This window comes from Equus quagga, chromosome 6 (assembly GCF_021613505.1).
Source record: "Equus quagga isolate Etosha38 chromosome 6, UCLA_HA_Equagga_1.0, whole genome shotgun sequence".
Lineage (NCBI taxonomy): Eukaryota > Metazoa > Chordata > Mammalia > Perissodactyla > Equidae > Equus > Equus quagga.
Window position 1 is genome coordinate 71,514,695 of NC_060272.1, and position 27,503 is coordinate 71,542,197.

The window sequence follows — 27,503 nt, forward strand, 5'->3', positions numbered from 1 at the left end:
TTCATGTGGGCATTCAGGATAAAATTATTAAAGTTAACTTTAAATGAATTAATAAATTCATTTAAATTAATAAATTCATCTAAAATGAATATTAAAAAATCAACAGGGAAAACTGTTATCATAGCAATATTGAGCCTCCCAATCCGTAAATATGGTATACATCTCTTCATTTATTTAGATCTTAATTTCTCTTAGCAACATTTTATAGTTTCAGTGTAATTTCTTTCTAAGATTAATTCCTAAGTATTTTATTCATTCTGATGCTATTTTGAATGAAATTTTCTTCATTTCATTTTGAGATTTCTAGCTGCTAAAAAATACAGATTGCTTTTCTATATGATCTTGTAGCCTGCAATCTTGCTAAACTCGTCTATTAGTTCTAGCAGCTTCTTCCCTTGGTAGATTCTTAGGATTTTCTCCACACAAGATCATGTTGTCTGTGGATGAAGACCATTTTATTTCCTCCTCTCTAATCTGCACCCTCGTATTTCTTTTTTTGCCTTATTACACTGGCTAGAACCTGAGTGCAATGTGGAATAAAAGTGGGGAGACTGGCCATGCCTGCTTTGTTTCCAATCTTCTTATTTTGTAGATTCACTTTATCAGGGTGAGGAAGTTCTCTTCCATTTTGTTGAGAGTTGTTTTTCTATTTGTTTGTTTTTTATCATGAAGGGGGACTAGATTTTATCAAATACTTCCTCTGTGTCTATTGAGAGGATCGTGTGGTTTTTACTCATTATTCTACTCATATGTTACATAACCGATTTTGGATATTAAACTAACTTCACATTCCTGTGATAAATTCCACTTCGTCATGACATATAAGCCTTTTTATATATTGCTGGATTCAGTTTTCTAATATTTTGTTAAGGATTTTTGCATCTACATTCAAGAGGAATAGTGGCCTGTAATTTACTTTTATGATGTACCATTTTAATCCCTTAGTTAATTTTTTAGCTGTTTTTTGAGTGATCGTCTTAGTGCTTCCTGTAGGGATAACAACATGCATCTTTGACATATTTGGTAAATCCTGGCCTCATAAAATGAATTGGGAAGTATTCTCGCTCCTCTAATCCAATTTCACCAATGTAGATAGGTTTAAGTACATTTTCTATGGTTTTTTTGAGACAGTTTTGCTAATGAGTGTGATTCTAGAAATTTCTCCATTTCACTCAATTTTTTTAACTTGTTGGCATGATTTTCGTAGGGTTTGTAATGATGTCCCTTTCTTCATTCCTAATTTTGGCAATTTGTATCTTCTCTCTTTTTCTCATGGTCAATCTAACTCAACGTTTACCAAGTTGGTTTATCTTTCTAAAAGAACAAATTTTTGGCTTAACTTATTTTCTCAGCTGTTTTTCTGTTTTCTACATTGATTTGTGCTCTAACTTTTAATATTTCTTTTATTCCACTAAGTTCAGGTTTTATTTGATATTATTCTTTTGCTTCTCAATGTATATGCTTAGATTAATGATTTACTATGTTTATTCCTTCCTAGTATGTGTTTAAAACTATAAATTTCTAATTACTATATAACTACACTCAAAATTTTTGATATGTTGTATTTTCATTTTCATTCCATTCAAGATATCTTCTAATTTTCCTAATGATTTCTTTTTTGACCCACGGGTTATTTAAAACTATGTTGTTTAATTTCCAAATATTTGGGGATTCCTTCAATACTTTTTCTGTTGATTTCTAATTTCATTCCATTGCTGCAAGATTTTGTATATTTTCAATCCTTTTAAATTTGTTGAGACTTGTTTTACAACCTAGCATATGGTCTATCCTGTAGAATGCTCCATGTACACTTGAAAAGAACGTGCATTCTGCTGTCAGATGAAATGTTCTATACGTGTCAGTCAGGTCAAGTAGTTAATATTTGTCTATTTCTCTTTTCAGTTCTGTCCATTTATGTTTCATCTATTTTGAATATCTGTTGTTGGGTATATACACACACTTATAATTTTTATGTCTTCTTGATGTATTGATCTTTTGTCATGAAATGTCCCCCTCTTTCTTCTCTAGCAATATTTCTGTTCTTAAAATCTATTGTGTTTAATATTAATATAGCCACTCAAGCTCTCTTATGATTAACTGTTTGCTTGGCATATCCTTTCTCATCCTTTCACATTCAACCTATTTGTGTCTATAAGTCTAAAGTGTACTTGACTCTGATAGAGAAAATATAGTCAAATCCTGTTTTTTATACAGTTTGATAGTCTCTGCCTTTTGACTAGGGTGTTTAATCCATTTATATTTAATGTAATAATGGATATAGTTATATTTTCATCAGCCATTTTACCATTTGTTTTCTATGTCTCCTGTGTTTTTTGTCCCTCTGTTTCTCCTTTATTGACATTTTTTCTTGTTAAACAAAATCTTTTAGTGCACATTTAAATCCTTTATTGATATTTTAAGCTTTATTTATTTATTTTTTTTTTAAGATTTTATTTTTTCCTTTTTCTCCCCAAAGCCCCCCGGTACATAGTTGTGTATTCTTCGTTGTGGGTTCCTCTAGTTGTGGCATGTGGGACGCTGCCTCAGCGTGGTCTGACGAGCAGTGCCATGTCCGCGCCCAGGATTCGAACCGACGAAACACTGGGCCGCCTGCAGCGGAGCGCACGAACTTAACCACTCGGCCATGGGGCCAGCCCCTAAGCTTTATTTTTAAAGTTATTTTCTTGGAGATTGCTCTAAGAATCAGTATGCATCTTTAACTTAGATTAATACTGACTTAATTCCAATAAAATCAACTTTGCTGTAATATAGCTCCATTTCCTTCCCCTGCCTTTGTGCTATTGTCATCATATATATTACATTTATCTATGTCATAAACCCAACAATATAGGGTTATAATTACTGTTTTAAACAATCTTGTATTTGTTAAAGAAATTGAGAAAAATATACATATATGGTTATGTGTGTTTATATACACCCATTTTTTCTTCTCTTAATTATATATATATGCACATATATACAGATATGTATATATACACACAAACACATACATAGTCTTTTATATTTTCCCTCATATTAACCTTTTCCAGTATTCTTCATTCCTTCCTATATATTCCAATTACCATGTGGTGTCATTTCCTTTAAGTCTGAAGGATCTCCTTTAGTTTTTCTTGTAGGAAAGGTCTACTAGAAAATAATTCTCTCACTTTTTGTTTATCTGGGAATGTCTTTATTTCACTTCTGTTTTGAAAGGATAGTTTTACTGGATAAAGAATCATTGGTTGATTAGTTTCTGTTTTTCTTCCTGCCTTCAGCCTTCTATTATTTCTAATGGGAAATCAGCCAATAATCACTTTTTGTTTTCCTTTTCATTAGGTTATTGTTGTTTTTAAGACTTTTCACTTCTTCATTGCTTTTCAACCATGTGACTATAACATGTCTACATGTGATTCTTTTCATGATTATCCTACTTGAGCTTTGTTGAGCTTCCTGGATCTACAGATAAATGTTTTTCATTGCATTTGGGAAGTTTTAACCCTTATTCAAAAAATTTTTTGTCTAATTGTCTCTCCCTTCTCTTTCTAGGACTCCCATTAAATGTATGATGGCACACTTTATGTTCTACCCCATATGTCTGAGGAGGCTCTGTTCATTGTTCTTCAGTCTTTTTTTCTCTCTATTGTTTGGACCTGGTAACTTCTATTGATCTGATTTCAAATTCACTGATTGTTTCTTTTCCCATCTCAAATCTACTATTAAGTGCATCTAGCTAATTTCTCATTTCAGTTATTGAGTTTTACAACTATAGAATTTTCATTTGGTTCTTTATCATAGTTTCTATTTTTATATTAAGATTTGTTATTTCTTGAGTCATTGTCATCATATTTTCCTTCAATTCTATGAACACAGTTTCCTTTAATTCTGTGACTAGAGTTTTATTAGCTGCTTTGAAGTCTTTATCTATGAACTCCAACATCTGGTTCTACTCAGAGTCAGTTTCTAATGACTACATTTTTCCCTGAGGACATCTCTTAGCTTTTCTCACAATAATTCATTGGAAACTGGTTATTTTAGATAATGTATTATAGCAATTCACAAATCTTTTTATTTTTATTACTTTTTTTTTTTTTAAGTAACTTGCCTGGACTTACACTGTGGAATCTTTTTCCCTGCAGTGTGTGGCTGCTATCTCCTCTCAAGTTTTAGTTTTTATTTTTATTTTTTAGCTTGGCTTGCTAGAAATCACCCCTGTGCCTAAATAGCTTAGCGGTCAACTTATGAAGTAGGCAAGGTTGTGCTCAAACACCTCGAGCCCACCAGGCTTCCATTTTTGTGTGGGTTGGAAAATACACTCAAAGCTTCAGTGGGTTTTCAACTACGCCTTGGCGCATGACTGTCCCATGTGCATTCACATAGTTTCCCAGTGGAGAGCTTTCCTAGCCCTACTACTGCTCTCTTATTTCCAGGGTATTAGGTATTCAATTTCTGGCTAATTTACCCTTCACTCTATCTGAGACAGCAATCTCAGACCAGCAAAGGTGCAGGTTTTTCTTGTTTATTTCCTACCACGTTCGACAATTTTAGCTGACATTACCTGTGGGTTTTTCTCTCCCTCTCTGCATATCAAGTCCACCCCCTCAGACAGCAAGGCTGTTGTTTTTTCCAGCCAGGCCCATACTGTTGAAACAGCTGCTGCTCTCTCCGCCCAAGCTGGGGTGGAAGAGGGCCAGGTGTGGGGAGCTTCAGGCAGAAAAGCCTCAGAAGGCCTCAGACTCTGTGGTTCTTACCCAAAATTGTAGCAGCTTTTCAGGAATAAATGCTTCTCAACGCTTTGGGTTGATTTCCAGAATTCTGAAATGGTTATTTTGACAGTTTTGTGCAGAAGATTCACTGGCCACTGCACACTGCCATACCCTTAGTGACATATAATTTTGGAAGAACAGAAAGCCACATGTTCTAGATACTTTGTTACAAAGGGATATACTAGACATTCCTTGAAGCCCCCTCTTACACCTATGATTTCACAATAACCTTCCCTGGCTAAAAAGAGACGGAAAGCGGTCCAGGCACCTCTGTATCTGAGACTGTTTCCAAATGCCCACTCTATCTCAAACTCATCAGGAATCTTAGATTTTATCTCTTTGCCTCATATCTCTTTCTCAACGTGAACAAATATACTGTTTGGATCAGTGTTCAAACATTACAAATGGAAAGTACTGTCCAAATCATAGCAAACTCTCTAAAAGAGGCTTAAGAATTGGAAGATACAGCAGTATCTGTTGGGAAGGATAGGTTTTAAGCCTATTTTACAATTTTGGAAAGGTTTAAAATTTATTACATGAATTAGAGAAATCAAGAGTTTTCAAGTGTGGGTAACAATTTTTTTAAATTATCTTCAAGAACTTATGTTTAAAGATTATTTTCCTTCTTTCTTTTCACCTTATCATTTTATTTACTAACGTATTCTTCCCTAAGTAAAAAAGGCTGCTATAAAAATCTAAGACTATCATATTAACCAAGATAAATTATTTCCTTTATACACCAATGTTTTAACTACCCTTACTTTTCTGAGCAAAACATGAAATACAGCAAGAGAGAGAGAGAGACAAAGAATAACTTGCTTTTCTAAATCATCATAACACAACACATAGGCTTAAAATGGGCAAGCCCTTTTCAAGGTTTTAAAGGATGGATAAGTACCTTCTGACTGGTACCAGAAAGGAAGTTTCTCATATATTTCTTACTATTAAACGTCCATTTTATCCTCCCTTGTGGTCCTCAAGAATGTAGAAATGAGTCCTGCCTTTCTTTTCTTGAGGAAAATTAGCCCTGAGCTGACATCCATGCCCAGCTTCCTCTTCTTTAAATGTGGGATGCCTGCCACACCATGGCTTGATAAGCAGTGCACAGGTCCACACCCAGGATCCAAACTGGCAAACCCCAGGCTGCTGAAGCGGAGCATGCAAACTTAACTGCTGCACCACCAGGCTGGCCCTCAGTTCTGCCTTTCTTGATAATGCAAACACTTTCTTTGCCTTGTTCAAGTTATTTTCTATGGCGCTATTCCTGTCATGCTCAATTTTTCATATTGCTGTGACAGCATTTGCTACTGTTTAGTAAATAAGGCATGAAGACTGTATTTTCAATATAAGGGAGGGCACCTAAAATACACATGCGTTCATACATTTCAAATTTCAAAATGCTTTGAATTTCTTGAAGGAGAGCGTTAAATGGGTGTGGGTTAAGGTTATTTTTAGTGCAAGTATATCTGCTATTCTTCTGATAATATCAAGAACATTCACTGACCTGATTCTTAAGAAACTACTAAAAATAATGCAGAAGGATTCCCTTCTCCAATCCCTAACTACAGTACGATGACGCTATTAGCACCAACCACCCCTGGTAAACATCACCTCATCTTTCTTCATATAATTCCCAGAATATATGCTTACTGAGAGACTATATTAAAATTTAATAAAGTTTAGCCACTCAGTTTAATAGCAACCAAAGGGGAGAAAGTCCAATAAAAAGGCAACCAATGGACAGCATAAAAACTGAGGACAGAGGCCAGCCCAGTGGCGTAGTGGTTAAGTTCACGCACTCTGCTTTGGTGGCCTCGGATTAGTGGGTTTGGATCCCAGGCATGGACCTGCTCACTGCTCATCAAGCCATGCTGTGGCGGTGTCCCACATATAAAGTAGAGGAAGATGGGCACAGATGTTAGCTCAGGGTCAGTCTTCATCACCAAAAACAAACAAACAAACAAAACTGAGGACAGTGCAGAATTACATACATTTAGTGGCCAGCAGGACCGTACTAGGTCAATTCTGTATATTTCTAGATAGCACCTCATAATTTTTAAATACCATCAATTTTTTAACTCAAAAGAAAGAAGAAAAGAAGCTTTTTCCTGGTTCTACATGAAAGGACACTGGTCAAACACCATTTTGTTTTCTAAATGTTTCTCCCTTCCACCTTCATGCTGTAGACGGCACAGCATCAACCCTCTGGACAAAGAAGTCTATAAGGATGCCCCCCAGGAGCCTGTCCACATAGTTCTTAAGATTGTTTCCAGAAGAACATGTGAAGAGAAAGAAGTAGGATCCTTAAGTGAGAAGAAAACGCCCCTGTCTCCTTCTGAGGCAGGAATGAAAACATTTTCCTCACCTGATGGAAGAGAGGGCTGTGTGTCACGGGGATTCCCAGGCCACTGAAGCACATGCCCAGGACCATGTCATCGGGAGCATCATTGCTGTAGCAGCGACACTTACTGGCAAGAAGTCTCCTGATTGCTTCTCTGCTGAAGACCATTCTAGTGGGAAGCCAGAGCAGACAGAAAGGGATTAGAACAGCTCCCTGAGACCACAAATCAGAAGAAAGAAATACAGTTCAGAGGCCAGCTTTCCGATAAAGATAAAAGACACTGACATCAGCAGGATTTTGTATTTAATGGTTATTCTGGAGAAAACATTTTTGTGCTTTCTATGAAAATAAAATCACTTTGAAGAGAGATTTACCTATTTAATAGGCTATTTTATTTCTTTACACATCTCTTGCAAACTAATACTATGCAATGTTCTTTTTCTAATGTCATTGGAAAATTAGAACAATTCTTTAGTTTCAACACTCTCAGTGAAATCAATAACAAAATCTGCCAGCATTCCCAGCAGGTAGATGGGCCCAGAAATACTAGGTACCCCACTCACACAGATGATGACCGACATGAGATCAAATCTAATTGAAGAAACCATGCACTGTGCAAGTGATTCCAGTCTACAGAAGCTTCCTCAGGCTGATTTCGAGAAAGAGAAAGAACAAAACTGAGAGGGAGAAAGAGAGACTGACTTGCCTCTGATAGTGCAATGACACTACTTGGCCTGATATGCTGGGTACTCTCTGGTGGGACTCATGCTCATTCCTGCCTTTCTGTGCTCTCCTCAGCACTGAAGGAGGCTAGAAACTTTAAAACAATATTTTCCAGCCTTTGTTGCCGCTGAGTCCTGGCTTCATTCTGACAAAGAAGGGTATAATACTGGGGGAGGCTGTCTGCTTCTGGCTCTGGCAGTCTCTGTGGCAGAGGCAGATGACAGTGGGGCAACTATAGGCTCCAGCAGAGCTGGCATGGGGCAGCGGAGCATTGGTGGAGGTCCCACAGCAGCAGCAGTGATCCAGTCCTGGGTCTGGCTCAGATGCCATGTTGGGACCCAACAGCAGCCTGCACAAATGGGCTCCAGTGAACAGCACATGCTTTGCTCCTCCAGCCTTAGGGGCAAGAGCAGCTTTCTACAGTCACTGAGCTCTGGCTCAGACCACCCGCTCCCTTTTATTCTTATGGCCCCTTGCAATACTTTTGTACCAAGTTCCTGCAATAAACTCTCCTCTTTTTAAAATATAGATTGGTTTCTGGTTTCCATTCTGGTCCTTAGGTTAGTAATGAATCTTCTTGTATCATGAATAACTCAATAGCTCATAGGGCTGAAGGGACTAATACGGTTCACAAGCTCATTCCCAGCCAGCAAAGACTTTCCTGAAGGCAAAACTATCTAATATGTATCCGTGTATTCCCAGAGCCAAACACAGGGCCCTGCACACAGAAGGCACTCAATCAAAGCTGGAAGCATCAAACAAGTGAGAAGGAAGCTGCCTTTGCAAAGATCTTCTTCCCGGGGGAGGAAGAGTCCTATGAATCAGTGGAAGAGGAAGGGAGAAAGGACAAATGGCTTGAACACAACTTGATTCAAGGACGTTGACGGCAGCTCAGCTGGGCTCGGTCCAGTGTAGTTTAACTAACACCAGTGACCAAGCACTGGCAACGCAACAAAGGGGAAGACACACTCCTGGTCTTTGTTAAGATGTCAGAGGACACGATGAAATGTGACAAGAGGAAAAAGAAGCTCCTCACGTAAGATGATACAAGGAAATACGACTGTATGAGAAGAAGAAAAAAAAGTTCTTGTGAATGATACAAAAAGGAAAACCGCAAGTTTGAAAGCTCACATAAACTGCCTTTCTCTTAGAAAGTCTAGCATCCACCAGTGACTCTGGGCCTCACACCTAAGTGGCTGAGTCAAACTCCTGCTCAACTACCTGACCTAGGAAAAGGGCCTATGAGAGGGGACATGTGTCAATGATATAAGGACACTTCCCTCAAGTCATCTATCTGACGCTACACCAAGAAAAACTTCATAAGTATACTAATTGTATTCCAGTCAGAGCAGTCATCTTGCTCTCTTAAACCGTATTTAAATAAAAATGCTTTCATCTTCTCTTTTGCCAGCATGTAGTAGAACAAAAAAGAAAAGAAAGGCCTTTTATTTTGGCCATGCTCTGAAAAATTGCTTTACAGGAAGATAAAATTTAAGTGTGAGATTGTTATCGGTAGTTTTTTTCTATTTTTGCCTACTCAGACAGAACAGTCTTACACTAATTATTCATATAAACTAAGTATATGTGGGCCTTTAATAAAACTTGTTTATCAGTATGCTGACGGCTCCTTTCAAAATAAAGTTGCCTCCAAAAACGGAAAATTACCAGACACATCATAGTATCTCTGTCTGCCAACGTCTAAATATTAAAAAGATGTTGAGAGGCTATAAGACTAATAATTTGGCTTCCTTTAACATATAATATACTAATTTGAAAAATAAGAAAAACTGAAATGGGAGGCAGGGACTTGCCCAAGGGCATCCATGCAAATCGAGAACACATTCAGAAGACAAAGCGCATCCAAAACACGCCCGCCCCCTCCTGGTCTTCTAGCGGAGGAGCAGGTCATGCTGTCTCTTTGGGTAACAGTCCCCATGGCCCCTTCCAAGAAGGCTGCCAAAGAGACTAATGACATGCCGGTCACAGCTACCCTATCCAAACATATATATTTTCAAAAAAGAAAACAGTTATTGAACTAATTGTCTTCAAATACCTAAACTTTCAAGGAGTAAGCAACGAAGTGAAAAACAGACACTTGGATTCAAATAGTGCCCAGGTCTCATTTTCCAAAAAATACAGAATACCTGCCCACCCGGGATGGGAGGCCACACACCTGGCTCAGCTCTGGTAAGTGGGGCTTAAGAGGGTGATTTAGGGCAATGGTTTTCAAAAACTTACTGACTATAAACCATACTGAGAAAACAAAAACACATTTCGTATTGCAACCATTTATGTGTTGTGTGTGTGTATAAAACTGAAACAAAAATATCACATAACAGTACGTACCCTTACTACATGTGATGACGCACTATGATGTTTCTATGTTATTCCATTCCATTCTGTATTTCATTATTTTAAAATGATGGTTAGGACCCATTAATTGGTTTTACAAGCCACTGATTCATCCTGACTTGCTGTTTCAAAAAGCATGCTGATTCTTAAGCTAGATCATCAGGAAAGTCTACTGCAATGCTAGAGAAACTTTAACATTAGGATGCAGCTTTTATCAAAGGTTGACATAAGAGACAACGTCATGAGGAACGTTTCTGCATCTTTGTAAAAATGCTATTAAAGACAGAATATTACACTGGTCAGTGTTAATTATGCAAAGATCAATGCTCAGTGTTCACGCATTTGTTTACTCATTTACTCATTGTATCTTGTAAAAAATGCGTCCCTATGCTAGGAAGTGAGGACATAACGAAAATGATGCCTTCAAAACATTCATAATTTAGGTGGAAAATCAAATAGTAAATAGGCAATTAAATGATAATGGTTTGCACACTATGCTAAGAAAGTACATTAGAAAGGCATCAAACCCAGACTGCAGAGGCTAGACTAGGCCGAAGGCCTCCAGGAACACAAAAATGATGGCTGTTTCAAGTGCAAAAGAACGAGGAGGATTAGCCAGGTGACAGAGGCGGAAAGTTGGGGTGAGAGAACAGTGCTATGTAGAGACCAGCAGATGCCATATCTTGGGAGAAGAGAAAAAAAATAGTGCCTCTGAGGAACTGAAATAAGTTCAGCATGAATTCTTGAAGATGAGAGTGCAGGTGGACGAGGCTAGAAAGATAGGACAGCATCTGCCAAGACCACGGAGGCCTGGTAAGCCTTGAAGAGGAATTGGGATTTTATTCTAAAGGTGATGGGAGGTTATAAGAGGATGCAAAAGACTTCCACTCCTGTGGTAAGACAAAAGAAAAATCAAAATAAAATAAAAATCCTATTAATCTATTGAACTGTTGAGGAGAGGTGGATGATATGAGGCCTAGATGAACTAATTTCTAGAAGATGAATCCACTATGGCAGCTTCGAGGGCAGGAAAGTGGAAGAAAAGGTCTGCTAGAGACTTTGGCCCCAAGACAGTGGCCTCGGGGGCTCCCAGGGCAGCTGTGGATCAGGCAAACTAGAAGAGATTAAAATTGGGGCCTAATCGCTGATCTACCTGGCTTCTGCTGAAATCTGAAGGATTATCTCCTGGGCTTAGAAGTCAAAAGTAGGGAAGGGCTCACACTCTTGGGAAAAATAAAAGCAATAAGAAGTTAGTGAAGGCCTGTGAGCAGGGCAGTGACAGATCAGATATGCTTTTAGAGAGGCCTCCGACCACAGAGTGGATACGGCATAGAGTGGAGCAAGATGAGCAGCAAGGAGACCAGGAGGCTGGGGCAGGGACCCACACGAGAGATGCTGGTGACTTAGACTAGCACTCTGGAGGGGGACACAGAGAGCAGTATTAACGGAAGAAATATTTAAGAGACAAAACTGACATGACCTGGTGATTGAGTCGACTGCAGGACAGTGGGGAATGAGGAAGGAAAAGGGTGAGAGCTGATTCTCAGATTTCTGGGGTAGGAACTCACCTATGCTGCTATCTTCCCTGAGAGAGGACCAGCCAAAACAGGGGCTCAAGCCAGAGAGGATGCGGTCAGCATGGGAGGTGTTGAGTGTGATGTGTCTATACATCATCACAGCGGAGATGTCCTTTGGTAGGGGGATACGTGACTCAGGAGGTCAGGAGAGAGTTCTAGGCTGCGGATAGAGATTTGGGTGCACTCAGTACAAAGCCAGGGGGGTGGACAAGGTCACCCAGGGAGAAGAGAGAGTGAGAAGAGAAGGGAGACGAGAAAAGATGCCTGGAAAACAAAGACATTTAAGGGATAGAAAAACAGAACTGAGAAGGCATGAGCAGAAAGATAGGAATAAACAAGGATAGGATGGTGTTCTGGAAAGCAAGAGAAAGGAGTGTTTCCAGGAGTAAACAGTCGACTTTCTCAAAGGCTGCCAAGAGGTTAAATGAGAGAAAGATTGGGAGTGATGCATCTGATTTGGCTGCATGGAGATCACTGGAAACCTCAGCAAGGGAGTTCAGTGGAAGGCCAAGCGTGGAGGTCGGACGGAAGTGGGAGCCAAGAAGTGGAGATAGTGAGAGCGGTGAATTAAGATGTTTTGAAGGGGAGAAGAGATGGTGTGGCGGCAGGAAAAGTTTTACTATGGGAAAATTGGAGGTGGTGGGAAATATCCAGTGGCAAGGCAGAGGCTGAACAGAGAAGAGGTGAAAGGAGCCATCTTGGTGGTTTAGCTGCGGCTGCCAGGGTGTGGGAAGGCAGAGCAGTGGCACTTATGCAACATATCTGCCAATCCAGCACTAGCCCGTGAGCTCCAGGAGGTATGGAACTGTGGCTTTCATTTGCATTCCCAGGGCTAGCCTGGTGCCTGGCACTCACTATGCTTGTTGAATGAACGAAGGACCAACTGGAACAATGAAAGGCAAGGCTGGTTAGGTAAGGTAAAGTGAGGTTTCAGAAGGACTCAAGTGCCTGTCTCAGAAACAACAGCTAAATCCTATAGGCAAGGAAGACAACAAGATAGTTGTCTTGCAGAAAGCACACAAAAAGTCACTTCTGTGTTAGAAGTATATATATAAACCCATACACAAACGACAAGGTCCCTTTCAAAAGTGGAAAGTTCTGGCTCAATGGTTGGCATGCCTTAATCCTTTATTGGGCCCAACACCTCAGCCAGAAAACTAACTGCATTACCGTAAGGCTGCAAATAGCTTGAACCATTTTTTAATGAAGAGGTCAATATCCCTCAGTCCTGCCCTTTAGTGTCTTTTCAAAGGCATAGCTGGCCCCCCATCTCTTGTTGCTAATGAGCCCAGGTGGATACACGCCACTGCTCAACAAAGAAGAGTACTCCTGCTCAGGCCTCTTCTCACTATGAAAGAGCCACTTCCATAACCATGCTGTATTCACCACTGAATTGGCTAGTACAAACCAGAACCGGAACACCTGGAACATGACTCTCGAGGTCCTCCAGCAGGAGCCACTCTGACCTAGGAGATTGCAAACTAAGAATATAAAGTCCCAGCCCTTCAGAAATTTACCATCCAGCGCCTAAAATGTTGCCCGGCACACAATGGACACTAAACAAACACCTGTTGAGTGAATTTAAATTATTATAGTTGATAACTTAAGATTCACCCTAAATACCCCAATAGCAGAGACTACAGAAATAATAGAAAAGACTAAGGGCTCAATTTACCCATATGAATCAAATTAAAACGTTTGCCCACAAGAGACTGGGCATAACGCTTCACTTAAAAATATTGATTTTTAACTGTTATTTAAAACCTATAAATCCTACAAAAATAACACTTAATTGCTTAAGTCTAAACTTCTTTACCATTATTTTCCCAAATGTGATTTATAAACACTGGAGAATTTAAAAGTCTAACGACTTTTTTCTGAAATTAAAATCTATATCCAATTTTTTTTTCATTTAAACAGACAATCAAAACGAATTGGCTTCCTAGAAGCAATCATTACAATAGAGACATTTCTACCAAGGACCTTGACATACATTTTTCTATAGTCTCTTCACGGGGTAAAGTATTCTTTACTGGGAATTCTTTTCACGTTTAGCAAATTCAATGTTCCTTTCCTATTTCGGTGACAGCTACCATTTGCAAAGCACTTCCATATCAGCATAGATGCCACTGCCCCAGACCCACCTCTGCACCGTGGGAATGGCAGTTTAATGTTGGGAGTATTTGCAGAAAGCCATGCTCATAGTTACCCTCCTCCTCCCGTGACGTAGCTGTAGCCGCCAGTGCCCAGGCCGTAGCCGTAGCGCTCCCCCAGAAACACGGCTTCACTGGAGTCGTAACAGCTCAGCAAGCGCTGGAGCCTGGAGATGCTGAGATTCCAAAGGGGACATAAGCAACAATCATTTCATTCAAATGTGTTTCCAGAGTAAACATTTTATGGTTCTTACATCCCACTGGTTATATTAAGGAATACTACAATAAAATCACTTACAGATGGAATCCAAGCAATTTACAGAACTGGATTTTTTTTTAAAACAAACAAAAAAAAGAATCAGTGAACACTTTGCATTACTGGAGAGAGGAGAGAAATTGAGAAAAAAGAGGCTTACTCCTCAGTTTTAATAAGCCCCTGCCAGACGTGGATGCTGAGTTTGGGTGGACAGGACAGCAGGTTACCACAGGAAAGGTGGTTGGTCTACCAGCTCACCTATACCAGTCCTGTGCCCCAGCAAGTGTGAACTAATCCTCGTCTCTTTTCAGATGTCCTTGGTATCTTTTTTAAACTCCTGATGGCCAACAAGGGAGTTTTTGGGCTACAAGTGGGGTCCACGTCAGCATGTGGCCGGGGTGGGGAAGGGAATTTGGGTGGTGAGGCACTTGGAAAACCTTTCAAATATAATATGCAACTATGCTTGTGTTCCCTCAAGTGAGCCAGCCTAGACTGTGGGCCTCTCGGGTCTATTTGTTTCTATCTTCTGACGCCTAGCCTTCTTTGTCATGTGTCAACAACGACAGCTTTCAAAGGGCAGCTTACAACGACAGCTTATCCATGGCTGGTCAGAATAATGCTTGCAACTGTGGGTGCCGTAAGGATGAGAAAAAAGATTTCACAGGAAAATAAAATCTAGAAGTAACTTTTTAAAGCAAAGACAAACGTTGATGTTAAGAAAGTCTAGTTTTTCCATGTTTTAAGAACTTACACCACTTAAAAATGCCTTATAGAAAGTCAGTTCGCAGTTTCTCCTAAACTAGAGCTTTCTGTCAGACACGACCACATCCTAGGTTCCCTCAAGATATTACTCAGCGTTCCTCGAAAAAAGATTTTCCACGGTCAATAACTTCACACTGACTATTTTTAATGGGTTCAATAAACTTCAATGTCTCTCAAGCCCGTGATTCACGAGCATCATGCGTCTCCAAGAGGTGGGTATGACATCAAGCATTTCTCTAAATTATTAAGCATGAATTCTTTTCTCACAGAGCAATATTAACATCTAGAACACCAGTGTTCTAGAGTCTCACTTTTCCTCTCTTTTTGGGGGTAGGGGTGGCGTCAAAGAAAACAAAGTGGAGATGTACAAGAAGAGATCATCCTTCCCAAACATGCTCATGCATCTTACAAATTTTTTTTTTTTTTGGTAGCAATAAAGCTAAAGCTGCAGGTGAAGAAAACAAACAATGCATGAAAACAATCTCTTACAAGTGTGGTGCTAAAAGAATCGGCAAGTTTGCCAATCAGGTTTATATCTGTCTGAAGGTCAAGGTCTCTCGTAATGTTGACAGTCAGAATGGCCAGAAAATGTTATCTTTGGAAACGATCCTGTTTGCGGCACACAAGTTAAACACTCTAGGCATCTGGTTTGGAACCAGCCTTTAGGAAAGCATCTAATAACTGTGCAGGGGAGGGCCAGGGAGTGAGTGGATAACTAGTAAAACACCATTCGGTTACGGAGAATATATTCTTGAAGATCTCTAAGGAAACCGCAGTCTTTGGTTGGTAAAAGGTTCTGTAAAAACTCAAAGCCCTCTGGGGCACATTTATGTCTACTTCATGATCTGAGAAGAAATGAAAAGTATTTCTCTTCCTCCTGAGTATTGTAAAATTATCAATTTAACCCTCAACCTCCAATTTCTGAGGTTAAAATAACTGAGATTTTATATCTCCTCTGGATTTCTTTTCCTTGTAACATTAACCATTTCCATATTCAAAATATTTTAAAGCTGAAGAATTACAAACTGAGTCTGACAACTATCATATACCTCATATTTGCCAAAAACTGGAAATGTGGCTGAAGGAGACAGATCTCCAATTCTATCCAAGTGGATTGGCTACCGACCCAAGAAAAGAACTTCATTTAACAATGTTACCGTTTAAGGCAATTTTGAGACACAGAAAGGAAGAAAAACAGTATGGCAACACTTTAAGCACTATCAAAATTAGATTAATACATCTTAGTGTTGCATACAGATTTTAACAACATAATACTGATTTTTAAAATCCACATGAAGTTCCAATCTAACCTTCTATGACTTTTATTTTTTAACTTTTTATTTGGAAATAATTTCAAGATTATAGAAAATTTGCAAGAGTAGTATAAAGAACTCCTATATACCCTTTACCCAGATTCACCAATTGCTAACTTTCACCCCATCTGTTTTATCACTCTCTCTCAATCTCTCTCTCTAGATAGACAGATATATATATGGATATACATACGCACATATATGTGTTATATATACATATATTTGTACACATATGAATGTGTGTGTGTACATATATACTTGCGTTCTCTTTTCTGAAATACCTGAGAGTAAGCTGCATACATTATGCCCCTTTCCCCCTAAATACATCAATGTGTACTTCCTAAGAAGAGGAAAAGTTAGGAACTTTAACAGCGATACAATAAGCTTCTTAAAAAGTTAAACATACACCAACTGTATGTCCCAGCCATTCCACACCTAGGTATTTGGCCAAGATAAATGAAAGTAGGTGTCTATACACAGACATGTACACAAAGGTTCATAGTAGCCTGAATTACAATAATCCAAATCTGGAAACACAATGCTTATATCTAAGCTACCACCATATTCCAAATTTATCAATTGACCCAATAATGTCCTTTATAGTGTTTTTTTCCCCTCCAGTACAGGATGCAGCCCAGGATCTCTCATTGCATTTATTTATTGTATCACTTTATTCTCCTTTAATCTGGAATAGTTCCTCAGCTTCCTTTGTCTTTCATGACATTGGTATTTTTTAATAATAAATGCCCCTGTCCTTTTTTAATAGAATGATCCTCATGTTGAGTTTGTCTAACGTTTCCTCATGATAAAGTGCAGGTTATGCATTCCCAGTCATGGTATTTTATTGGTGATGCTGTGTCTGGCACATGATGTCCTTCATTGGTAATATTCATTTTGATTACCCAGTCAAGGTGTTGTCTGGTTTCTCCACTGGGCTGTTGCTATTTTCCCTTGCTATTTCTAAGAGTCTCTGGGCAGACACTTTAACACCAGCAAATATCCTGGTCTCATCAAAATCTACCCCTAGTTTAGTTTAGTTTAGGAGCTTTCTCTCCATAGAGCACAAAGAAGGACATGTGAGGACACAGAGAGATGGTGGTCACCATCAAGCCAAGAGAAGAGGCCTCAGAAACCTACCTTGCCAGCACCTTGATCTTGGACTTACAGCCTCCAGAATCGTGAGAAATAAATTTCTGTTGTTTAAGTCCGCCAGTCTGTGGTATTTTGTTACGGTGCCCAATCTGACTAATACACCGCCCTTCTCCCCCATTTATTTACTTACTTACTTATCTATTTATTATAAGCATCAACTCACTGATTCTTAATTTTAATGGTTCATGAGTCATTATTGTCCTTAGTTATAATGATCCTTAACTTGTCTCAGATTTGGCTAATGGGAACCCATTCAAGCTCGCTTCTGTGTCCTCTTGACATGCACTTTTCTTTCCTTTCTTCTTTTTAAGACATCCTTACTTTCTGGTATAAAAAAGACTGTTTCAAACATTCTCTTGTATCTTCCTTGCCTCAGCCTTAGGATCAGGTATTTCTCAGAGAAAGCCTAAGTCCTTTCAGTGGGGAAAGCAGCAATACTAGTTCTGGTCACTAGTTGCTCATTGCTACTGGGATATCTTTGCTTTTAGTCTTCTTTAGTAGAAAGAACTAGGAAACATGTATGGACACACGCATGCATTTTAGAAATCATGAGTCTAACAGAAGGTATGAGTTCTTACAGATTTCTCCACTTCCAATCTCCCCTCATAGGCCATTTCCTTGACCTGCCTCATTCCACACCCGTATTTCACTCATTCACAGTGAGAATCCTGGCTCTCAACAATATTACCATTTACTCAATCCTATGATGTACCTAAAATCATTTCAGAATTGCCTCACCTACACCACTACAAAAATCAGACCAACTGAAAATTCAGGGTTTGTCTGACATTCCTCCCCTCTCCCCACACCTGACTGAAGGGGTACAGCATCTTCAGTGGTTTCTTGTGTTATACTTTTCCTTCAGCATGATGATGTTTTCATTTGGGTCATTTGTTTCAGTTTTCTCTCCATCTTTGTTGATTTTTCTCCTGTCCTTACTACTTTTAATATTAGCATGCTTCCCAAAGCCAGAGAAGTGTCACACCCTCCCTACTCCATCCACCCTCTTGGCCCACCCAACCTCTTTTAGAAAATAGCCACATGGTTATCTGGTTTATCTGTCCTCCTTTTGTTTTTGGAAAGATAAGCAGACATGGGATGTTTTATTCCTTCTCATTCTTACACACAGGGTAGCATACTAAATATACTCTTGTGCACTTGCTTTTTTCATTTAATGATCCTTGAAATCACTCAATACACTTTGTTGTTTTCTTTTTTGCAAGGAACCAAAGTTTTGATTCATTAGTTTGATCCTCCTTTTCTTTATTCTATATACCTCATTATTTCTGCTTGTATCTTTATTATTATTTCCTTCCTTGTGCTTTTTCCAGCTTTTTGAGTTGGGAATTGATTTTTTTTTTTTTTTTGGTGAGAAAGATTGGCCTGAACTAACAACTGTGCCAATCTTCCTCCACTTTTTATGTGGGATGCTGCCACAGCATGGCTTGATGAGCAGTGCGTATACTGAAGATTGATGGTACAACTGATGCAGTTACAGATGCAATAAATGCTGCACAAATGTTGCTGAAAAGGACATCATTCCTGGAGATGGCTGTGCTCTGCTTTGATGCTCACAGTTGTGCTTGGGATTCAGTGAGCTTCTTGGATCTGTGGGTTTATAGTTTTCATCAAATTTGGAAAATATTTCTTTAAATATTTGTCACGTGTCCCTTCTGATTTGGGAACTCCCAATTGCATATATAAAGGCCACCTGAAATTGTTCCACAGCTCAGTGATGCTCTGTTCCTTTTTCTTTATCTTTGTGTTTCAATTGGATAGTTACTATGCAATGTCCTCGAGTTCACTGATACTTTCTTCTGCAATGTGTAATTTGCTGTTATCCCATTCAGTGGATTTTTCACCTCACACAATGTAGTTTTCATCCCTAGAAGTTCAATCAGTCTTATTTACACCTTTCAAGTCTTTTTTTTTAAACATATGGAATAGAGTTATACTAACTATTTATTAGTAACAACTTAATACCTGCTAATTCTAACACTGTATCATTTCTGGGACAATTTCAATCAACTGATTTTTCTCCTCATTATTGGTGAATTTTCCTGCTTCTGCACGTCTGGTAACTTTTGAATGGATGCCAGACATTGTGAATTTTACCTTGCTGGGTGCTGGATCTTTTGGTGTTTTTATAAATCTTCTTGAGCTTTGTTCTCAGATGCAGGCTAATTACTAGGAAGCAATTCAACCTTTTGGAGTCTTGCCTTTAAGATTTGTTAGGCAGGACTGGAACAGTGTTTAGTCCAGGGTTAGCCATCTCCCACTATTAAAGAAAGATTCTTCTACATATTCTACCCAATACCCTGTGAACCAAGGGTTTTCCAGTCTGGCTGGTGGGAACAGGTACTATACTCAGCTCTGCGCAAGAGTGTTGGGCACAACTCCTTCTAATCATTTTGACTGGTTCTTTCCCCAGCCTCCAGTAGTTTCCTCACACATATGCACCAATCAGTACTCTACTGAATTCTTACGGAGAGCCTCCACAGATCCCCAGTGTTCTCTTTCTGTGCAGCTCTCTCCTCTCCAGTGCTCTGTCCTGCAAACCCTAATGGCTCTGGTCTCCCAGACTCTCAACTTCATCACTTCAACTTAAGGACTTGGCCAGGTTCCACCTGGGTTCCCCTCCCTGAGCAGTGACCTGGACACCTTCATAAGGCAGTTGGCTGGGGCAGTTGCAGGACTCACCTCATCTGCTTCATGTGTCTCACAAATCATTGCCCTTTATTGCTTCATGTTCAGTGTCTTAAAAATCCACATTTCATATATTTTGCCCTCTTGGGGGTTGTTTCAGAAGTAAGGATAGATCCAGTCCCTGTTATTCCATCTTGGCCAGAGGCAGAAGTAAGCATCACAGTCTCTGAATGTGACTATATGTAGAATTTAAAGCCACCTTGGGATGAGAATGATTCCTTACCTTATTAAGGTGTCATCATCCACAATGACTAACCATGCTATTTTGTCATGGCTATGATTCAAAAATCTTTCCAAAATGGCAAATGTCTTTCCACAATGACCTAAGAAAGGTGAGAAGAAAACTTACAATGCATTATTTTCTTTAAAATAGATATAATTCATTTTAAATCATATTTTTTTTAGTTTTAAAGTTTTAAAAGTAAAAGCTTAAATGCTGACATGCACCTTAATAATTTGAAATTTTAAAAATTAGCCTTTTCTAATTTTCATAGACAGAGTGAACCAGTGGGAACTTTAGAGATTATGAGTCTAAACGATTCATTTCACACATGAAGAAACGAGGCCTAGAGAGATGAGGGGAATTACACACAGTCACTTTGAGGCAGAGACAGCAATAGTATCTTCGTGCCAGACAAACAAGAAAGTTGTAAGCCTCACAGAAATTACAGAAGCCCAGCATCTTTCCCTAGATATACTTATCCTGAAGGAACTGTTAGAACCCCAAGCATCACAACCAGAGGGAAACAATGATGCAAAAATAGAATATTACACCCTCATTCATTTGTTCTGTAAATGTTTGTTATTAAGTTTCTTACATGCCAGGTACTGTGGAAGGTTCTAGGATATCCACTAAAGATACAGTGCTGATGAGACAGGGTCACAGTCCTTCAGATGCCAACTGATAAATGTCAATGCTTTAATGGAAAATGGTGGGGCTAAGATAAGAATAAAATGCTTGGGAAGAGAATTCAACTTGATAAAAAGGAAAATGACCTTCATTTCAACAAAATATTTCATAACACAATAGAGAACAAATTAATATTAATTAATTAATATTAAACCACTCAATTTGACCTTTATTTTCATTATTCTTGATCTCTTTAGGTATTTTTAGCCATTATGGTATGCACTTTTGACAGCCATCTCAAATTCCTCTTGGAATAAAGTAGACTATAAACATGAGCAATAATAAGGTCAGACTAAAGATAAATTAAGAAATCAAATAAGGAATGCATGAATAAATAAATGATTATTAAAGCCAACCTAAACTGAAGTAAAAAAAGCAAAATTAACCAAAAAAAGAAAATTCAATCTAAAATCATTTTTCCAAAACAGACAGCAACAGACAGACTCAGTAATAATTTAACTTCGTCAGAACAACTGATCACTACAGATGGCATACCTGATTCTACTTGTACTTTATCAATCAAGACATTATGAGTGATATTACCAGAAGATAATCAAGATAAACCACCTGATAGAACAAGACAGTCAACTTACTACTTTTTATTTTTATTCATAAAAGGGCTTGGGGAACCAGAAAACTAAAGAAAAAACGTGGCAGAAACACCAGATAAAAATTAAAATGAACAAAGAGCAGCTGAAGATGAGGTGGCCAATTTTCTACTTCCATTTTTTGAAACAAAAAATGTTTTTAAGTAGAAAGCTTGAAATCCGAAGAGAAAAGCAGGTGTACTTCCAACAATTTACTAATTAAAATACTAACATACATGGCTAAATATATATATACATACACACACACACACACACACACACACACACATCATGGAGCTCATACTACATATAACCAGTGTAGAACATGGTTAAGTGCTACTCAGAGGCACATACAATATGTGAGCTTGTCCACAAGCTTCATGAGGACAGAAGCTGTTGGCTTCATTCCTATTTCCCCAGCGTCTAACAGTGGCTGGCACACAGCTCGAATAATAATCCTGGCTGGTTAAATTGCCAACATTAAAAGAGGAGAAGCTTTGCATGGGAAGATGAAAAATTAACTTTGCACACTCCATTATGGCCATGATGAATTATGAAGGTAGGAGAAATCTATTGTTAAACTCTATCATAATTGTCATGTGCTCAGTCATATCAGTATGACCTACTAAAAACTTACAACCTTTCTTAGTGCTTATAAAGCAGCTCTTAATCTGAAGCAATCAGTCCATATCCGTGGATAAAGGTGTTGGGAGGGGAGGAAGGAAAAAAACTTACATAAGGCAAAATTCATAGTATTTATAAAATATTTCATTATTATCTTAATTTACTGTATTTACATAATGGACATTCTGAATAAGAGTAGCAGCAAGAATTAAGGACTCACCTCTATCTGTGTTAGGAATGCCCAGATCTACTGTAGGAATGGAACTCTCCACGTAATCACTGTAGTATTCAATGAGACTTGCCTGACCCGCCCACGTCTGCTTTACAATGGGTACTGAAAAATGGAGAGAGGCAGTTATATGGGGAAGCCTGGAATCTCAAAAGGACAGCAAAGTCACGTGTAAAGGAAGAGATCTTCAGACGTCCCAAGACCTAGAGCTTGCTTCTTTACCCTGAGAAACGCCAAAGTTGGCTGTTGCTGGCAGCACAAGAATGAAACCCTCTTCCTGAGACATTTCAACACACTGTAGAGCCAAGCACCTCTCATCCCTCATCATAAACACACTTGCTTCCACATAATGATCAATTTTCTGGTCGAATTATGAGTTTAAATTAATTTTAACTAATGTTTCTCTTTTCCCAATAGGCTATTTCACTTAAAATTCACAACTAGACTTTTTAAAATGCTTTTTAGTGGGGGTGGGGAATATAATTACTCCTAAGGATTGGAATATTCTTTGTGGTTCTAGCCGAGACGCAAATTTGGCTCCCCTATGATGGCGGCGGTAGGGGAGGGGACCTCTTCAAACTACACACATCCCCATCCGAAGATTCAAACAGGACCACCCAACCCTCTAAAGGGCATGAGCCTGGACAATCACTGCGTATGATGACTGGTATTATTGTGTCGCACTTTTGGAAAATGTGGGAGAAATAAGATTGAGAACCACTGCAGATTTTAAAACTCTATCATTAGCAGATAAATTGCTTTAATACAATACACACAAACAACAGAAGACTTTCCTGGTTTTCTGCATCTGGGGGGAGATGCTCAGAGGTAGCTCTGTCGCCACACCTGACACAGAATTCTGCCTGATTGCTACTGGATATTAATTCACTTGACCAACTATCCAAGTCATTATTTTCTTCTATACTTTTTTCTCAAGTTACTGTCTGTGCATCTCTAAATTCTAAAGAGAAGAAAGGATTTCTATTGTTGTTTTAATAGAAAAGATCATCATATCTAGATCTTATACCCTCTTAAATTAAGAATCTCGACTCTGATGAACCAAATCTTCAGGTCAATATTTTGTGACTTTATCAGATCATTTATCTTTTCCTTTTTCCCAACCCCCCCCCAAAAATAAACATATGCAAAACTGCCAGCGCAATGCCAAATTTAAGTGTTTAGCTATGCAAGTCAACAAATTCGGATTCAAACTCAGACAGCCCTTGTTTATGAAATACAAAAGTGTACCATTTTATAGTCCATTATTCACCAGCTTTTAAGAAAGAAATAGACCTACGAATTCTGGACATTTGCTATAATAACCTCCAAACTACCTATTTTAAACCAATAAATAGCATTCTTCTACATTAAAATACAATTTTTCTGCAACCATAAAAAAGGCAGATATAAAGATTTCTCTATGTCAAAACAGACAAAGATGCAGTAAATAACAGATATGGTTGCTGAGGGGAAAATAAAGAAAAAAAAACCCTTACTCTGTCCTTCTTCCAAATTCCAGCACAGCACAAATCTTAGCCTTGGCACTGCAGCGGCCATTTGCTTTGCACACAGTCAGCAGGAGGACCCACCCAGGAAGGGCTCCCTGCAGGCTGCAGCCACTAACTGTTCCCTCTCTTGGGTGAGACATTCCCCACGGCATCACGCTGGAAGGGGCTGTGAGGAAAGGACAGAACGCCCCTCAGGCCCAGCGCTCGGTCCTGCAGGCTGTGCAGACTCTGTTCACTTTCCTCAGCCTTCAGCCTTCAGTTCCTGTTTCTTCTAATGGCTTTATTTTCATACATATATGTTACACAGGAGTTTCTTCTCAACTAAATGATTTAAATGATATTAAAATCAAAATCGAGTGTGAGTTAGCTCTTTGCCCTACCTGATCACTGGCTTTCAGTTTTCTTCGGAAACAGAAATTTCACTGAATAAAGGTAAGAATTACTGTCTGATTCATTCCCCAACCCCTTAGCACAGTGCTTGGGATGCAGTAAGCGCTCAATAAATAGCTGAATGAAGATGGAATTTTGTTAAGAGTTCCAACAAAAGGCCTACAGCTATTTGTGGAACTAGTTTAAAGGAATGTTTTATTCATAACCGCAATTCATCCTTTGGTACAAGACTGGTACCACCATTACCAATCAATTAAAAACAGACAACAGTTTAACACAGTCAAGTATTACGATTCTATAGTACTAAAGCACTCAACAGTTTGTATCATCTGTCCCTCATCACTCGAATTCCTGTGCATTTGTCGTGTCCACTAGCCAGAAAGAATTTAAAGCTAAGGCTGGTCTTCTACGCCAGAGGATGAAGGCTTTATTTTCAACCAAGGTTGATTCTAAATTACTTAAAACTTTAAAAATATTGGTCTATGTTACTAGCACTGTTTGAATTCTGAACTGAATTCATTCTATTCTTTATAAAATATTTTATATTGTCTTGAGGCACTATATTCCTAAAGATATAAACCTTGAGAAAATACTTTCAATATGTTAGATGATCTATCATCTCATTCTCAATAAAGAAAAGCAGACTTTCTAACACATAATAAAACAATAGTGAATGCCTCTTTCAAGAAGGTTTGCCACAAGATAACTTAAAATTGGAGCAAAGTAAAAATTGTAGTATCAAAAAACCCCACTGCACAGATGGCAGAAATCTTCAACATGGCTTCACAGACTCGAAGCAGGAGGAGATGTGTCTCGCTACGCGACACAGAACACACAATTTTACCCCCGGTGAATTTACTTGCAAAACTCTGATTACAAATGTAAATGAACTTGACACTTGAACACTGTACAAAAACTACCACACAATCAAATGTGAATGACACTTTTGATTTTAAGGAATCCGCTATTTTCTAGTGACAAATGGACTGTTTGTCTCAGTATCCAAGTCAATGACCACAAAATAAATCCTCGGTTGCTCTTCTGTTCTCAAGAGAGGGTTAGACACACACACCAGGAGTGTGCTATACTGCCTGCCTTTAAAGAGGAGATGCACATAAGCCCGAAAAGCATCCGGCATGGTGGATCTAAAACATTTCAGGGCAGTCTGGAACATCTTCAGCTGTTCAACAGCCAGGGGGAGAACTGAACTAGACAACATCTGCCTCACTTCCTCTCTTTAATAATTAATCTAATCACTTCATTTAACACAGAGGGTAGCCTTCCATCTGGCTGCATTTTAATTCAAACCTCATGTTTTCAATCAGCAGACTACCCAGTACCGGTTAGCCTCTCTGATCAAAGAGGACACAGCTACCGCAGACTCTTTTGAATAAATTTGTTCAGATTTGCCTCTTCTAGACCAGATCACTGCAGTACAGGTATCAAACAGGGTGTTTTTTTTTTTAATCTGAAAGGAATAAAGTGTTTATTTTTAGGAGCTCAGGAAGCTGTGAAAAGGAACTGAAGGCTGAGCAAATAGCAATTTAACCTCTTTAATTAGAGGGAGACTGCAGGAGGAAAGCATCTCACAACCTACCATTTGAGGAACAAAAACAGTGGCTGGCGCGAGATACTTGAGACATGCATGGGAACTGCACAGCAAAATGATGCAATTCTGAACATTTTCTGACCGCTCATGTCACGCAAGGAAAAAGACATAACCCAAGAGAGGAAGTGATCAAGCTGAACATGCTTTGCCCAATTCATCACTTTATATAATACTTTTAAAGTTTCTTTAAAACTCTACTAACTGCTTGCATCTCAGAGAGTGTTCCTGCTTCAACGGTGTCAGTAAGTATTTCTTTCTTAAGCCCAAAGATAAACTATATTTTTGCTGTGTCCGAAGAATGCATTATTTCATTTAAATCGGAATCCACATACAAGCAGTTACATAAACGTTTGTTTCACTGTTAGGCAAAAGTCCAAGATGTAAAATAATTTTTTTTAATTTTGGAACTTGGCTTTATTATCAATTTTCTTCCAGGAGAGTATGAAAAATGAGTTCAATGTATATATTCCTTTGCCTTGACTAGAGCCTTGAACAGAATGTTCCATCACTGACTCTTATCCTAGAGGTGGCCCAGACCATAAGGAGTGAGGAGTGGGGGCCATCACGAGTGTTCATTTCTAACCAGTAGCCGGGGCAGTGCACCCACAAGGGAGACCCTGATACCTCACAAGTCACTAACAGTACAGCTGACTCTCAATTTTTCAAAGAGAAATACAATCTTGTCTATTTTTTTTCCTTCATTGTCATTTGGCCTTTGTAACATCAAGTGTTTCTACCACAGAGTGCAATGGGAAAGCAAAAAGAGAAAAGAAAAACATCCCAGCCCACGTATTCTTCTTGACTATAGCAGTAGTCTGCTTGGACAGGGGTGGCAGCCCAAATTCCCAGCTTGATGTATGTCATCTGTGGATTTCAATTCCTGGCTATCTCCATTGTAACTGAAAATAAAAAGCCTGCTTTCACAGCTTCTTTCAAGTCAAAACTGACCTTGAGCATAGCAGAGCGTCAACATGAATACCAAATGCTATTTATCAAATGTTAGGTTTGTAATACATCCAAGATTACAGTATAGCTGTGCTTTGGCAGAAACAATCTGGGACTTGCAGCCAGAAAACCCTCATACCAGCTCCCTTACTCACTAGGCTACAAGAACTTGGGCCAGATGTGTCACCCCATACTCAGCTTTCTCTACAGTATCACGTCAATACATTAATTATCACATCACAAGGAACTGCCAACATGAAATTAGATGATAGAATGTATGTGAAAAACACACCAGAAAATGTAAAAGATTGGCAGTTAGAAGCAGTTACTGTGGCACTGTCATTGTAACTAATATGATTATCGGATAATTCTTTGGGCCAAACAGTGGCTAGACTAGACTTCCAAAAGGAGGAGCAGAGCCCAGTGGCCTGGCAGGCGTCACTTCCATCAAACAAAATGGACATCAAAGTCCCTAATATCCTGCCGCCTTAGACTACCTTTTCAAACAAACATGTCCAAGTTTAAAAATGGCTTGTCTCAGAAACCCAACTGTGAAGGCCCCACCACACCTTCTAGGTCTCAGGCGTCAGTGACCCCAGACCC

General features: G+C 38.9%; 1 protein-coding gene across 2 annotated transcripts in view; it reads right to left on the minus strand.

The window, feature by feature from the left end:
• Positions 1 to 27,503, minus strand: part of B3GLCT (beta 3-glucosyltransferase) — a 95,983-nt gene that overhangs the window by 6,530 nt on the left and 61,950 nt on the right. For both annotated transcript variants that reach the window (XM_046664853.1, XM_046664852.1), the window contains exons 11-14: positions 22,440 to 22,553; positions 20,322 to 20,421; positions 13,966 to 14,085; positions 7,129 to 7,273 (exon numbers count right to left, since the gene is read on the minus strand). In XM_046664853.1, coding sequence (XP_046520809.1) covers positions 7,129 to 7,273; positions 13,966 to 14,085; positions 20,322 to 20,421; positions 22,440 to 22,553 — 479 coding nt within the window. The remainder of the gene's footprint in view (positions 1 to 7,128; positions 7,274 to 13,965; positions 14,086 to 20,321; positions 20,422 to 22,439; positions 22,554 to 27,503) is intronic.